The 15,629-nt window shown below is 47.0% G+C and overlaps 1 protein-coding gene across 1 annotated transcript in view; it reads right to left on the reverse strand.

The window, feature by feature from the left end:
- The window catches only part of LOC112264187 (immunoglobulin superfamily DCC subclass member 3-like), a 113,283-nt gene that overhangs the window by 23,030 nt on the left and 74,624 nt on the right, over positions 1 to 15,629 (reverse strand). Inside the window, exons 6-7 of the mRNA XM_024440751.2 lie at positions 13,783 to 13,941; positions 8,774 to 8,939 (exon numbers count right to left, since the gene is read on the reverse strand). Of these exons, the coding sequence (XP_024296519.2) occupies positions 8,774 to 8,939; positions 13,783 to 13,941 (325 nt within the window). The remainder of the gene's footprint in view (positions 1 to 8,773; positions 8,940 to 13,782; positions 13,942 to 15,629) is intronic.

A 15,629-nucleotide genomic window follows, 5' to 3' on the forward strand; every position in this document is an offset into this window, starting at 1 on the left:
ATAAATGGAGGATTTAATTTATTTTGTATTTTTATGCCTTATGCATTTCTCACATTGTGCCTGCGGATTAGGTCTGCTATTCTACAGAAAGGCCTCAGATGCGAACTTCAATCTATCTCCTCTCTCCATATCATTGTCTGTCGGACTCCAGTTGACTTAGATATGTCGGCAGCTGTTTAAACGGGCTGGTGGTGTCCCCACAGACAGATGGGCCACATCCGTCTTCACCACCTTTCCAGGGCACCTCTCTGAAACAGGGAAGTCCAGGAGTCAGGGACCAGTTTGTTCATGCTGTAGGCGTGTGGTCTCTGAGACCTGTGGGTGTTCTATCGGGTTTTCCGATTCAAAGTCGTTGTCAAGACTGAAGGGACACACAACATGAGCATAAGGACAAGATCATAGTGTACCTTTAAGGTCGCTGGTTTGAATCCCTGAGCCGACTAGATGAAACTGACTTAAATGGAAATGCCTATACTGTACTCCTCACAATAGAACCCCACAGTGGTGTCATAATACCCATTAAACCTAGCGGTCAAACAAGTAAATGGTTCAAATATTTTTTCCCATAGGGGATGTTAGAAACACTTAAAATAAGGGCTGTGTTTCGTGTAGGCTTACCTTGGCATGACATTTTGATAACCATGTCAATCTCTCTCGGACAAGGTGACTTTTATCAATATATTCAGCTCTCAGATTTGAACATGAAATTAGCATCAAAGTAGACAGCATGCAAGATTACAAATCCCGGCAAGATCCTGCACGCCATCTCTACCTGGCATGTTTGCTAACAGGTCAATAAAAAAAAAACACAGCCAATTTATTAATTACTACATTTTGCTAACATTAGATAGTTAATCCAGAGATTCTTACCTTGCCTCGATTTGTCAGTCTCGTCCAGATCATCATGGCATTTGCAGTTCTTTATGATAGCCACATTAGCAGCTAATTCGCATTTAATTTGTTGGGGGTAAATAGAGGTTTGCACGTTTATCAAAACATCACACCAGGGCAAGCTTGCATGAAACACGGCCCTTATTTTAAAATCCCCTATGGGAAAAACTAATGGTGGAAAAACGATTGGAACCATTTCCCTGTTTGACCGCTAGGTTTTATGGGTATTATGACTCATATTATTGTACTATATGAGAAACCATGAGGAAAGAGAATTTAGTCCAGTTTAATTACAGAAGTAAAGGACAGTGACTTTATATACTTGACGTTTCACAAGTGAAGGGGAGGAGGGGACTGGTGTTGGTCTTACAGTTCAATGAACATTATACTGTATGAAGTATGATGAGGAGTGGATCATTCGATTACCTTTTAATAATGGATGGTATATGAATGAGCGGCTTCAGTGGTCCACTGGTTTCAGTGGAGAGAGAGAGATTGAAAGAGAGAGACACAGAGAGAGAGAGAGAGACAAAGAGAGAGAGAGAGAGAGAGAGAGAGAGAGAAAGACAGAGAGGGCCATTATTCCAGAGAGGATAGGTTGGTCCAGTCTGCCAGGTGGAATCAATCTCACCGGGCCTGTCTAGTTTCACTCTCCTGATGGGTCATGGCTAGAAAGAATGCATTTTTTTGCATTTTAGCTCACCCTACCCCTTTTCCCCACGTGAACCTAATTCTCCTAAGCTGCTGCGTAAGTTCTCCTAGCCTGCTACGAAAAGTCAAATCTGACACAAGCTGTATGCTTTCTAGTCAAAACCCTCCTGAGGCACATCTTCCTTCTCCTTCTCCAAAAGGGGGCGCCGGACATTTGACCGGCAACATTTGAATTTACCGGACATTAGAGACATTTACATCCCAAGGATCCCGGATTGCACGGACCCAATTGAATCTCGACTTACATAGTACAAGCAATGAGGGAAAGGTAGGTAGCTGTATTCGCTATTTAAAAAAATAAATAAAGTATGAATTTCAGCACCGCAATGGTTTAGGATAAACATAAGTACAGGTAAGTGTATTCAGAATCTAATGTTTACATACTGTTTGACCGTCTTCATATGTATATACTGTATTCTAATCAAGGCTCATATAACTACTGCTGTACACTAATGTTCTATTCATATACTGCCCATAATGTCTATAGACACCATCACACTGTACATGTATATTTAGATTCCAGACGCCGACATTGCTTGTTCTATTATTTATATATTTCTTAATTCCTTTCTTTTCATTTTTTGAATTTGCCTGTGTTGTTTTGTATTGTTACGACCATATAAGAGAACAGAGTTGAGCACTCAGCTAGCGAAATTCCTGCCTCTCTTCCCAGAGACCTTTTGCTTTGAGGGTGGATGTGTCTGAGACCAGACTTATAACGTGACTCCTGTGCTGAACTCACTTCAGCAGCTCCGACTACCAACCACTGGGCAGGCAGGCAGACTGAGGAACCGGATGCGGCTGCTCTCTGGGTTTGTGCCCATCATCTGACAGATCCCACAGAGAGTCTTTGACTGGAGGAAGAAAGAATCTATAGCTACTGCAGTCAGAGGAACAATGGCATCACACAGGAGGACAACCAACGCACAAAGGCTTTGAAGAGAGAGCGAGAGAGAAACGGAGAGAAAGAGCTCCCAGAAAGAGAGCGAGTGAGAGAGAAAAGCATTCCTGATAAAGGGGTAAAAAATGAAGAGAGAGAGAGAGAGAGAGAGAGCATCTTAGAAGCAGAAAGAGAGAGCGTGAGTCAGTGTTTTGGGCAGAGTGCGTGTGTGAGTGGGGAAGAAAAGATCTGTGTTTGGGCCATCTGCCTGGCCTTGCTGTCATGACAGACCGGCAGGTTGACAGCATCATTTACTCATCAGTTCAAAGCCACTTCACCGATTGATGGATCCCCCCAGTCTGGGTGAGGGGGCTGGAACTGGGTAGGCTCACTGCACTGGGGATGGGGCTAGGGTAGGCTCACTGGACTGGGGATGGGGCTAGGGTAGGCTCACTGGACTGGGGCTAGGGTGGGCTCACTGGACAGGGGATGGGGCTAGGGTAGGCTCACTGGGCTGGGGCTAGGGTAGGCTCACTGGACAGGGGATGGGGCTAGGGTAGGCTCACTGGGCTGGGGCTGGGGTAGGCTCACTGGGCTGGGGTTGGGGTAGGCTCACTGGGCTGGGGCTAGGGTAGGCTCACTGGGCTGGGGTAGGCTCACTAGGCTGGGGCTAGGGTAGGCACACTGGGCTGGGGTAGGCTGACTAGGCTGGGGCTAGGGTAGGCTCACTGGGCTGGGGCTAGGGTAGGCTCACTGGGCTGGGGTAGGCTCACTGGGCTGGGGCTAGGGTATGCTCACTGGGCTGGGGCTGGGACTAGGGTAGGCTTACTAGGCTGGGGCTAGTGTGGTCTCACTGAGCTGGGGCTGGGACTAGGGTAGGCTTACTAGGCTGGGGCTAGGGTGGGCTCACTGGGCTGGGGCTGGGACTAGGGTAGGCTTACTAGGCTGGGGCTAGGGTGGGCTCACTGGGTTGGGGCTAGGGCAGGCTCACTGGGCTGGGGCTGAGGCAAGGGTGGGCTCAGTGGGCTGGGGATAGGGTAGCCTCACTGGGCTAGGGATCGGAAGCTGTGCGGGCTAACTGGGCTCAGTGGGCTGGGGGCGTGGGAGGTTTCTGTTGTTCAGCCACTGGGGCCGAGTTTGCAATGTTGTCACTGAACGAAGGCCTGTGAAAGGCTAAACTAGAGAGAGGGAGGGAGGGAGGGAAAAAAGGGAAGAAGGAGGGAACAGGGGGAGAGGGGAGGGGGGAGAGCAGGGGCTTTGAAGAGGGAGGAGCAATGAGCTGTCTCACGGAAAGCCCACGGAAATGACTGATTGCAGGCAGGGTTAGAGGTCAAGGCCAATGCCCAGGTCCCAGCTCGCTGGAATCACAAAACGGGGCTTCCACAGAATGAAAACAGGAAAAAAGGAAAACATAGTTCCTTTTAATAGGTTCAGCTACACACAAAGAAATATGCAGCCCAGTGGAATATTCCTAGAGGGAGTAGGACACATCTCTTCACTGAAACTTACTCACACAAATAAATCATAGAAGTCTTCAATCCCCATAAAAACATAGGAGAAGATTAGTCTCGCCCTCAGTTTACAGTCAACCCTCACAAGTCAAAACTATTCCACAAATCATACCAATTCTACAACATTTACTACTGTAGGCTGACATTCTACACAGATTCAGATGTTACTCTGCAATTTCAATTCACTGCCTGACTGTGTTTGATACCTACTGGTTCAGATGATCCTGACTACGTCATGGATGGGCCAGGCTGGTTTAGATATTCCTATTAACAGTCCTTTCATGATTCTGATGGAGGTCAGCTAAGCATCTTCATTACCGGGGTAATGGTGTTTCATGTTTAAGGAACAGCCCATGACCACCCCTCAGTGCCCTGTGTGAGAAGAACATCAACTCTCTGCCCGTCTACGTCAACCAACCAACATCCAGCACACACGCACGCACGCACGCACACACACACACACACACACACACACACACACACACACACACACACACACACACACACACACACACACACACACACACACACACACACACACACACACACACACACACACACACACACACACACACTAAGTAAAGTCCCTGGTCAAAACAATATGATCCTACTGTTATATTTGCATTAGCTGCCAATCTGAATTTATTGTGACACCATCTTAGCTCACACAGAGTTCACACCCGTCAGACTGTCACAGTGTGTAATTGGTTACAGTGTGGCATTAGGTACAGTGTGTAATTGGTTACAGCGTGCTGCAGGGAGACAGTCTAAAGGGCAATGCACAGGAGAATTTGCATGTTTGATATGTGTGTGTATGTATGCATGTGAATGTGTGTGTGTGCGTACGTGTGTTCTTTGATTAATGTGTGTGCATGCGCGTGAGTAAAATACACAATCGATCCCCATTCTTTCTTATCCTAACCTCTCTGGCAGGTCAGCAGCATGAGAGAAAGCTGTAGGGAACAATGTGCAGTATGTGCATGTCTCTGGTGTTGTCCCTTCCATTTGCAGGAACAGACATGCACACACCAGGGTTTCCGTTAGGAACATGTTGCGCCGGACAACGTGACCGGGAAGATTTTAATTGACAGGCCATTTGAGAAATTTACCGGACCCATATGAATTGGTTGTGTAACCAATTAGGGTGTCTACCCACTGTGCTCAGAACAAAATAAATCACATTTAGATTATGGTAATTCATCTGAACAGAACATGCGACTGCTGTAATAAAGAAGCCAATAAAATATTTGCCAAAATGCAATTAGTGGGAAAACACCATTCTAAACATTTGATGAGAGCTGTTCCATATGTGACAGGAATGGAAATCTCAGTTAGAAACTTAGAGGGGGAAATCTAAAGATGCAACAACGAGGATGGGTTGTTAATATGACTAGGATTGGTCCTTTGGTTTCTCAACAATGAAAGAAAGTTGATATGAAAACCAATAGAACAGCAGAGAAATGCTGGTTAATGACAGCCGGAAGTATTTAGAAAATAATTGCCTCCACGTTTCAATGGTTGGTATTGCCTCGGCTACTTTGAAGCAAGGTAAGACATGGCTCATAATATGAAGTAAACCGTTCAGGCTTCAAACTATTAAGTATATGTTTTCAAAATTCATACTGCCTCCAGCTCACATTGCAAAGTAGTGGGTGGTGTGTTGATAGCCTGCCTACCGTTACACGCACGGATTGAAATAAGATGTTTTTCCATTTTCCAGCACATTTAAACCAATACATTTCGTCACACACACACACGCACACACACACACACACACACACACACACACACACACACACACACACACACACACACACACACACACACACACACACACACACACACACACACACACACACACACACACACACACACACACTGCTAGGGATGGTGGTACATTCTAATTAAAATCTCACACTGCTAGGTAATCATGCACAGAGGCAGACCTCCAATATCAGATACAAGATATCTACATAACAGCAGAAACAGTGAGCTGGAGGGGCATATCATTACCTCTGCCTTGCACCTGTAGGGAAGACTGGGGCCTGTTGAATGTGGTTGTCTATCCTTTCATTCACTCCTCCATAGGAATGGAAAACAGCAGGATCTGCTGTGACGACAACAGAAAATAAGGGCTACTTGGGCTTGAACTGGGGCTTGAACTGGGGCTTGAACTGGGGCTTGAACTGAGCTTGAACTGGGCTTGAACTGGGCCTGCATTGCTCGCCCAACCAAGAGAGTGAGTTCTGTAGACTGTTCTGTAGAACTAATACTGTAGCGCAGCAGATGGAGACGTACGATGGGCTGTAGGAATGTACCAGAATAGCAATGAGGTAAGCTACCAGCCTCGCACCCAAACACTTACCTCACAACAGTAAGTTAGGATGCCACGAAAAGTTATGTTCCATAAATGACTGGGCTGGCTACATTTCGTGTTCGGCTACCTCAGTTTATCAGCCAATTAGCTAATGCTGGTGCTGGAACTCTAGCCTCCATACTAAACCAGTCCCAGCGTAGTGGGTGTGATGCATGAGAGGCTCCAGAGAGATGCAGAGCAGTGTCAGGTGGAGGTCTATCACTAGGCTGCCCTCTAACCCCTCTCCATCTCTCTTTCTCTCCATCACTCTTTCCCTACAACACAGTCTGCTTCAGCCATGCAACTCCAGCACCTAATGTGCACTCTCGCTCTCTCTCTCTCTGCCTGGCCCTCTCTCTGTCTCTGCCTGGCCCCTCTCTCTCTGCCTGGCCCTCTCTCTCTCTCTGCCTGGCCCTCTCTCTCTCTGCCTGGCCCCTCTCTCTGCCTGGCCCTCTCTCTCTCTGCCTGGCCCCTCTCTCTCTGCCTGGCCCTCTCTCTCTCTGCCTGGCCCTCTCTCTCTCTGCCTGGCCCCTCTCTCTCTGCCTGGTCCTCTCTCTCTGTTGGGCCCTCTCTCTCTCTGCCTGGCCCTCTCTCTCTCTGCCTGGCCCTCTCTCTCTCTGTCTGGCCCCCTCTCTCTCTGCCTGGCCCCTCTCTCTCTGCCTGGCCCTCTCTCTCTCTGCCTGGCCCTCTCTCTCTCTCTTACTCTGTGACTGGTAGAGGAGAACAGTGTGTCTGAGTGATGGTAGTGCCTCGGCCTCTCTCTCTCTATCTCTGTGACTGGTAGAGGAGAACAGTGTGTCTGAGTGATGGTAGTGCCTCGGCCTCTCTCTCTCTATCTCTGTGACTGGTAGAGGAGAACAGTGTGTCTGAGTGATGGTAGTGCCTCGGCCTCTCTCTCTCTATCTCTGTGACTGGTAGAGGAGAACAGTGTGTCTGAGTGATGGTAGTGCCTCGGCCTCTCTCTCTCTATCTCTGTGACTGGTAGAGGAGAACAGTGTGTCTGAGTGATGGTAGTGCCTCGGCCTCTCTCTCTCTATCTCTGTGACTGGTAGAGGAGAACAGTGTGTCTGAGTGATGGTAGTGCCTCGGCCTCTCTCTCTCTTACTCTGTGACTGGTAGAGGAGGACAGTGTGTCTGAGTGATGGTAGTGCCTCGGCCTCTCTCTCTCCATGTACCACTAGGTCTGGAACACCTGCATCATTTACATGAACTTCACTGTCCCGCTTTATTGATTTTCTTGTGCATAAGTAATGTAATCACTTCACCATCCGTTGCATTTATAAATATTAACACACACGGATTCTCACTCTTGCAAAACACAGCTGGTGTACAGCACTGAACTTATCACGCATAATAAACCTGTATATAGAACAGAATTTCTTTCATTTCCCACAGCCAGAAACGCACCTAACCTATAAATCTTTCAAAGGCTGACAGTTAGAATGTATGCATAATATGATCTCCCCTGTCTGCGTGAACAAATATAGATCTGCCTCATATGTAATGACATACTATATTCTTTGTGTTATGGGCTCTGGTCAAAAGCAGTGCACTGTATAGGGAATAGGTGCTGTGAAATCTTCAACTGGAAAACATCCAAACACACGCAGGACATTGACAGAATACCTTGAAAAGTATGCGCACCAAATTCAGGACAACCATCCAAGCATCCAGTCACCTGAGATATTACTGAGCTATAACTCCTAGCTATGTTTGGAGTCTACTCTTTGACCTGAATGAGAAGCATTCTGACACCGGCCACCAGGCTGTCTGGCTCCGTGTTTAACAGTTCTGGGGAAACACCGGTGGTGACAACCACTCAGGACAATAAAACAGCAAAGCTCCAAATACAGTAGCAGACTTGAATCATTATCACGACACAGAGCCACTCTCCTAGACCTGGAGCGAGGCCAGTCCCAGGCTCATTACAACCCTCCCGTCTCTGCCTGCCTGCCCCAACCCGCCCGCCCGCCCAACACAACACTAAACACAGTAACCTGGCCTCGTCATCGCTCTTATGGAGAATGTTAAATGACACAATACACTGGCCGGCCCTTCTGTTCTGTTCCTGGAAATTCCACCGGACAACCTTGGGAGCCAGTCCAGCAGTGATTCGATAGATACCCTCGTAATGTAATGTCACAGCTCCATTTAAAACAAGACAGTGTATCTCTTGGCAGACATCTTGGCCAGCTGTTTCATTAGCGCAGTAGATCAGAAATAATGGAGCGTTTGATTACGCCGACGACACTGCCAGCCATACACATACGGCATGTAGCTTTGTTACAGTGGATGGATGGCTGCATGCATGAACGGATATAGTGTTATTACCATACAGAATGAGTACAGTCCCTGTTGCTTTCAGCACACAATTCGATAGAACACACTTAGTGTATGTATCTCCATGGCTGTACGTTAACTCACGTGTTGTTGTTCCTGAGCTTGACGTGCCCTCCAGGCTCCAGGATCTGCCCGTTCTTCAGCCAGGTGAGCTGGGGCACAGGGTCGCCCTGCGCCTGGCAGGTGAAGATAGCAGTGGTGCCCACCGGCCGGGAGATGGACTGAGGAGGCTGCACAAACTCTGCCGGGGCTGTGGCAGACGCAGAGGAAAGAGAAAGACAGATAGTGGGCTACTTACTAACTGAATATAAAGTGCCTTGCTACACAGATACAGTAACCTGCTGACAGGGTCTTTCTCATTCCCCATACTATGCTGCACAACAACTATGATTTTTCACCAGTGGTCAGAAAACATAAGCTACCAAGGTATTTTGAAAAAGCAGGAAGCTCCCAGAGCCTTCTAGAGGGAATTATAAAAGGGGAGAGAGGAATAAAGGCGTATTATCCTGGGCTTAATCCAGCCTAATCACATTGATCAGAATTCGATTGTGTGTGGGGGAGGGGGATTAGAGACAGAGTTTAGCATAACAATTATTAGCTGAGGATCAGATTATCGTCATTGGAACTGAGAAGCAGATCTAGGAACACAAAAAGGGAGGAGGAAGAGGAAGAGGAGAGAACAGGGAATCTATTCACAAATGCAGAATAACTGGTATAGAACACATAAACTGAGTGAAAGGCAATGCAGTGCAGATATAGTATCTTTCCCGAAAGTCTTTCAGTGTTGCACAGTTTCACAGCTACTGACCTTCAACCTCCAGCCAATGATCCCTCCCTCCCTCCCTCCCTCCCTCCCTCCCTCCCTCCCTCCCTCCCTCCCTCCCTCCCTCCCTCCCTCCCTCCCTCCCTCCCTCCCTAGGAGTCATTATTTCCCTCCTCTCTTTGAGCTATGAGCCATGCTCCGTTTGCGCTAATTGACACAAAGCTACAGGTAATGCAAATCTCTATTACCTCTTAATTAAACAGTGTTTAGTTTCGCCTCAAATGTGTGATTACACTCCTCCGGATCTGATCAGAGCTGTTTGTTGTTATTGCTGTTGCTATTTATGTTGGGGTAATTATCTCCCCTCATTATTCATAGCTGCAGGTATTATTAGCCACATCAATATTTTCATATACGAAAAGAGTTATTTTCATAATAACTTCCTAGTGAGTGGGAAGGCAATTAGACCGCAATTAGGGATCATCTAGTCGTAATTTAGAATGAGATCATTTCCACAATCAGCAACTATTTTCCCTTCAGCAGGTTTATTTGCCAGTCAGCTATCCTTCTGGTTCTAATCTTTCTATCTCAAATCAAATCAAAGTTTATTTGTCACGTGCGCCATATACAACAGGTATTTACAGTGAAATGCTTACTTACAGGCTCTAACCAATAGTGCAAAAAAGGTATTAGGTGAACAATAGGTAGGTAAAGAAATAAAACAACAGTAAAAAGACAGGCTTTATACAGTAGCGAGGCTACATACAGACAGTTAGTCAGGCTGATTGAGGTAGTATGTACATGTAGATATGGTTAAAGTGACTATGCATATATTTATGAACAGAGAGTAGCAGTAGCGTAAAAGAGAGGTTGGCGGGTGGTGGGTAGCGGGACACAATGCAGATAGCCCGGTTAGCCAATATAGCAGCCCCCCAACCCCTGTTTTTACGATGCTGCGACACATTAACTATGCAAATAGTCCGGGTAGCCATTTGATTACCTGTTCAGGAGTCTTATGGCTTGGGGGTAAAAACTGTTGAGAAGCCTTTTTGTCTTACACTTGGCACTGCTTGCCATGCGGTAGTAGAGAGAACAGTCTATGACTGGGGTGGCTGGGGTCTTTGACAATTTTTAGGACATTCCTCTGACACCGCCTGCTGTAGAGGTCCTGGATGGCAGGCAGCTTAACCCCAGTGATGTACTGGGCCGTACGGACTACACTCTGTAGTGCCTTGCAGTCAGAGGCCGAGCAATTGCCGTACTAGGCAGTGATGCAACCAGTCAGGATGCTCTCGATGTTGCAGCTGTAGAACCTTTTGAGGATCTCAGGACCCATGCCAAATGTTTTTTGTGTCCTGAGGGGAAATAGGTTTTGTCATTCCCTTTTCAAGACTGTCTTGGTGTGTTTGGACCATTCTAGTTTGTTGTTGATGTGGGCTCTAAAGGAACTTGAAGCTCTCAACCTGCTCCACTACAGCCCCGTCGATGAGAATGGCGTGCTCGGTCCTCCTTTTCCTGTAGTCCACAATCATCTCCTTAGTCTTGGTTACGTTGAGGGATAAGGTTGTAATTCTGGCACCACCCGGCCAGGTCTCTGACTTCCTCCCTATAGGCCGTCTTGTCATTGTCGGTGATTAGGCCTACCACTGTTGTGTCATCTGAAAACTTAATGATGGTGTCGGAGTCGTGCCTGGCCATGCAGTCGTGGGTGAACAGGGAGTACTGGAGGGGACTGAGCACGCACCCCTGGGGAGCTCCAATGTTGAGGGTCAGCGTGGCAGTTGTGTTGCTACCTACCCTCACCACCTGGGGGCGGCCCATCAGGAAGTCCAGGATCCAGTTGCAGAGGGAGGTGTTTAGTCCCAGGGTCCTTAGCTTAGTGATGAGCTTTGAGGGCACTATGGTGTTGAATGCTGAGCTGTAGTCAATGAATAGAATTCTCACGTAGGTGTTCCTTTTGTCCAGGTGGGAAAGGGCAGTGTGGAGGGCAATAGAGATTGTATCATCTGTGGATCTGTTTCGGCGGTATGCAAATTTCAGTGGGTCTAGGGTTTCTGGGATAATGGTGTTGATGTGAGCCATTACCAACCCTTCAATCTATACTGTATTCCTGTAAACAAACCCTCCCCTTTCCAGTTCTAGTTATTTAGCATCCTCTATCCAAACTATCTTCCTGTAAACAAACCCTCCCCTTTCCAGTTCTAGAGATTTAGCATCCTCTATCCAAACTATCTTCCTGTAAACAAACCCTCCCCTTTCCAGTTCTAGTTATTTAGCATCCTCTATCCAAACTATCTTCCTGTAAACAAACCCTCCCCTTTCCAGTTCTAGTTATTTAGCATCCTCTATCTATACTATCTTCCTGTAAACAAACCCTCCCCTTTCCAGTTCTAGAGATTTAGCATCCTCTATCTATACTATCTTCCTGTAAACAAACCCTCCCCTTTCCAGTTCTAGTTATTTAGCATCCTCTATCTATACTATCTTCCTGTAAACAAACCCTCCCCTTTCCAGTTCTAGTTATTTAGCATCCTCTATCTATACTATCTTCCTGTAAACAAACCCTCCCCTTTCCAGTTCTAGTTATTTAGCATCCTCTATCTATACTATCTTCCTGTAAACAAACCCTCCCCTTTCCAGTTCTAGTTATTTAGCATCCTCTATCCAAACTATCTTCCTGTAAACAAACCCTCCCCTTTCCAGTTCTAGTTATTTAGCATCCTCTATCCAAACTATCTTCCTGTAAACAAACCCTCCCCTTTCCAGTTCTAGTTATTTAGCATCCTCTATCCATCTAATTCTCATCTTAAGAGAAGAGGTGTTACGATGGTTTTCTAATCTCAGCTATCTCCATACTGTCACCCTGTCAGTAAAAGTGCGGGACCTGAAATTCACACCATTCTAGGCACTGTGGTATGATGAGGATTAGGTCGGCTCGACCCTCCTGTCCATCTCTCTCTCCAACTCCCTTTTCATCTCTCCATCTCCTTCTCTCTCTCTCTCTCTCCCTTTTCATCTCTCTCTCTCCATCTCTCTCTGTTTGCTCTTTTGAGGCTGTGTGTATGTGAGTAGGGGCTGGAGGGAAGGGCTGGAGGGAGGCAGGGGGATGGTGGGTCAGGGAGAGTATTGATGTGCAATTGTGGTGCGGGTCTGATCAGCACTCTTTCCCCCATTCCCTCTCTATCTTTCGCTCTCCGTCTTTCAATCCTCTCCTCTCTCTCTAACCTTCTCTCTTTCCCTCTCCCCCTACTCTCTATTACTCTCTTCCCCAATCTCTCTTTCCCTCTTCCCCAATCTCTCTTTCCCTCTCCCCCTACTCTCTTTCCCTCTCCCCCTACTCTCTATTACTCTCTTCCCCAATCTCTCTTTTTCCATTTCTCTCTCTCTCTCTCTCTCTCTCTCTCTCTCTCTCTCTCTCTCTCTCCCCCCCTCACTTTCTCACTCTGAGGTAAATGAAGGGTAGAGCAGTGAGCAGAGGGCCGCTGTGCCAACCATCTGGCCAGGAAGATTACATCAATTCTCTTAAGCAACAGCCTACCTTACTCTGATCAAAACATTCGGCCGGACGGTGGGAGAGAGTCGCATGTATGCTGCTACTCTATACAGTCACTGAGGCCTTATCACCATAACAACCCTCTCATAGCCAGACAGTCAGTCAGTCATATGCGCCCCGACTGTGAAATACGTCCAGGAGAACATTTCTGCCATGAGAATATGAAGCAATGCTTCTTGAAGGCTGTGTCCACAGCAAGGCTTCAGCCTTTTCGTTTCTTATCATAAAACACATGTATTGTATATCACACCAGATCGTTAGCTGAGGGCGCGTTCTAGTTTTCACTGATCGATAAAGAAACCATAGACATCGACACATAATCAACAGCATGGCTTTCTTCCAGAGCCTTCTATAGCAGGGCCTTGTCTAACAACAGACAGGAAGATTCAATGAAATATTGACTGGGAGCAGTATTGCTATTGGCTGGGGCCAAGGGCAAGGTTCTTTGGCTGATAAGCATGTGAGGAACACGCTGAATGCCTCCTGTTTGGTCAGAAGGCTCTACCCGCACTACTAACCACCTCCAACTGGTAAAAAATGTGTAAGAAAATTACACAGCGAATGAGACACACACACATTTGTTTTACTAACCTTGTGGGGACCTAAAATTGATTTCCATTCAAAATCACACACATAAACACACCAGTGGAGGCTGGTGGGAGGAGCTATAGGAGGATGGGCTCACCCTCTTATAGCTCCTCCCACCAACCTCCACTGACACACACACACACACACACACACACACAATCCTGAGTGGGTATGTAACTAAAGGTTCACCTTGGACCACCAGACGTCCCTGAGCGGTTCTGCGTACACGGGTCCCTGGTTTGTTGGCAGCGCAGACGTAGACGCCAGAGTGCTGGACCCCGACATCTGTGATCATCAGGTTCCCTGTACCCAGCACCTGGATGCCCTCCACACCTATCGGACGGCCATCTGAGGAGAGAGGAGAGGAGGAGAAAAGAGAAGGAGGAGGAAAGGAAGGGAGGGGAGGAGAGTAGGGAATAGGACAGGAGATGAAATTAGGAAAGGGATAGAGACAGAGAGAAAGAGAGAGAAGAGGAGGAAAGGAGTGAGATAGCAAATTAGCTGAGTTAGCTTAGAATAAAAAATAAAAAACACTTTAAATACACTAAAAAAGGCTATAAAAATACCAAGGGAGATAAATGATTGATTAAACATACTATAATGTACACAAAATATTCAACGCTGGAGAAGAGGAGACGCTAGAGGTGACTGTATAGTTCCCTTAAGGAAAAGCAAATTTAGTAAATACGTTTTCTCTGTGAGAGCTTCCCATGTCTGGAATACACTGCCATCAGACACACATAACTGCACCACCTATCACACTTTCACAAAAAACATGAAGACATGGCTAAAGGTCAATCAGATTTGTGAACATGGTCCCTAGCTGTGTAATGCTGCTTTCCATGTCTGTTGTCTGTAACTTGTGAGGTGTGGAAACACTTTGTTGCTTTTATGGATTTTGTTTTGTTGCTTTTTGTTCTATGTTGCTCTGTCTGTATGCTACGTCTTGCTTGTCCTATGTTGCTCTGCGTGTGCTCACTGCTCAATGATTGTCTATGTTGTAATTGTTTTTAATAACCTGCCCAGGGGCTGCGGTTGAAAATTAGCCGGCTGGCTAAAACCGGCACTTTTACTGAAACGTTGATTGATGTGCACTGTCCCTGTAAAAATAAAATTAAGTCAATAAAATTGCACCATACCGCTGCAAAACACATTCCACAGTAAATATCAGAGCAGTTATCACAAGTGTGACAGAGCACGTCTTGTGAGAATCACCATATTCAGTAGAAAGGTGGCAAACGAGGCGAGTGTATTGGGTGAGGGCCAAGGCCACGCCGACACAGTCAGTGACGCAGAAGAACTATGTTGCCACGACTCCATTATGTGTTAGTGTGTGTAATTGTATGTGTGTGTGAGGGGGTCTGTTTTACATCCCCAGTCCCGTCCTCCCCACCCCGCTCTGACAGGCTAGTGACACACACACATACATGCACATGCACACGCACACACACCAGTTTGATCTCACGGTTTGACAAAGCCCTCTACTGCCTTAGGCACACCATGCTTTAAACTGGGGAAATGCCCTCTGAGCAGGCAGAGCTACATGGATAAGCTAGGCTGCCACTCCCCTCTGTCCCTCCATCAAATACCCTGTCCTGCTCTCTGTCTCTTCCTATTTCAATGGCCTTATAATGGGGGTAGGACCAACAAAGACATGGCACAGCCGAAGATATTTCAGTCTCTCTCTATCTTTGTAACATCTGCGTCTTGTGTGTCCCGGCTTAGAGTGTTAAAGGGCTGTGCGGGGGACATGGCCGCTATGCTAAAAGCCTGCAGAGAAAGCAGACTGGCCATCCTCCTCTCCTCACATCTTCAAACAGACAGCTAGCAGACAGCTAGCCAGCCAGCCAGAGACTGGGGCCATATGGTCTGGCCCAGGCCTTTTATAGGAGGGCAACACACGTCTCCTCTGTGAACACTGTGTGCAGAGCCACCACAAGGAAAGGGAGGGTCATTTGGAAACACTCCACAAACCTGGACCTCGACAAGACAATGCACTGTGGGCTGAAGAGAAACATGAGAATGGAAAAAGGTGG

Source organism: Oncorhynchus tshawytscha, linkage group LG12 (assembly GCF_018296145.1).
Source record: "Oncorhynchus tshawytscha isolate Ot180627B linkage group LG12, Otsh_v2.0, whole genome shotgun sequence".
Taxonomy (NCBI): Eukaryota; Metazoa; Chordata; class Actinopteri; order Salmoniformes; family Salmonidae; genus Oncorhynchus; species Oncorhynchus tshawytscha.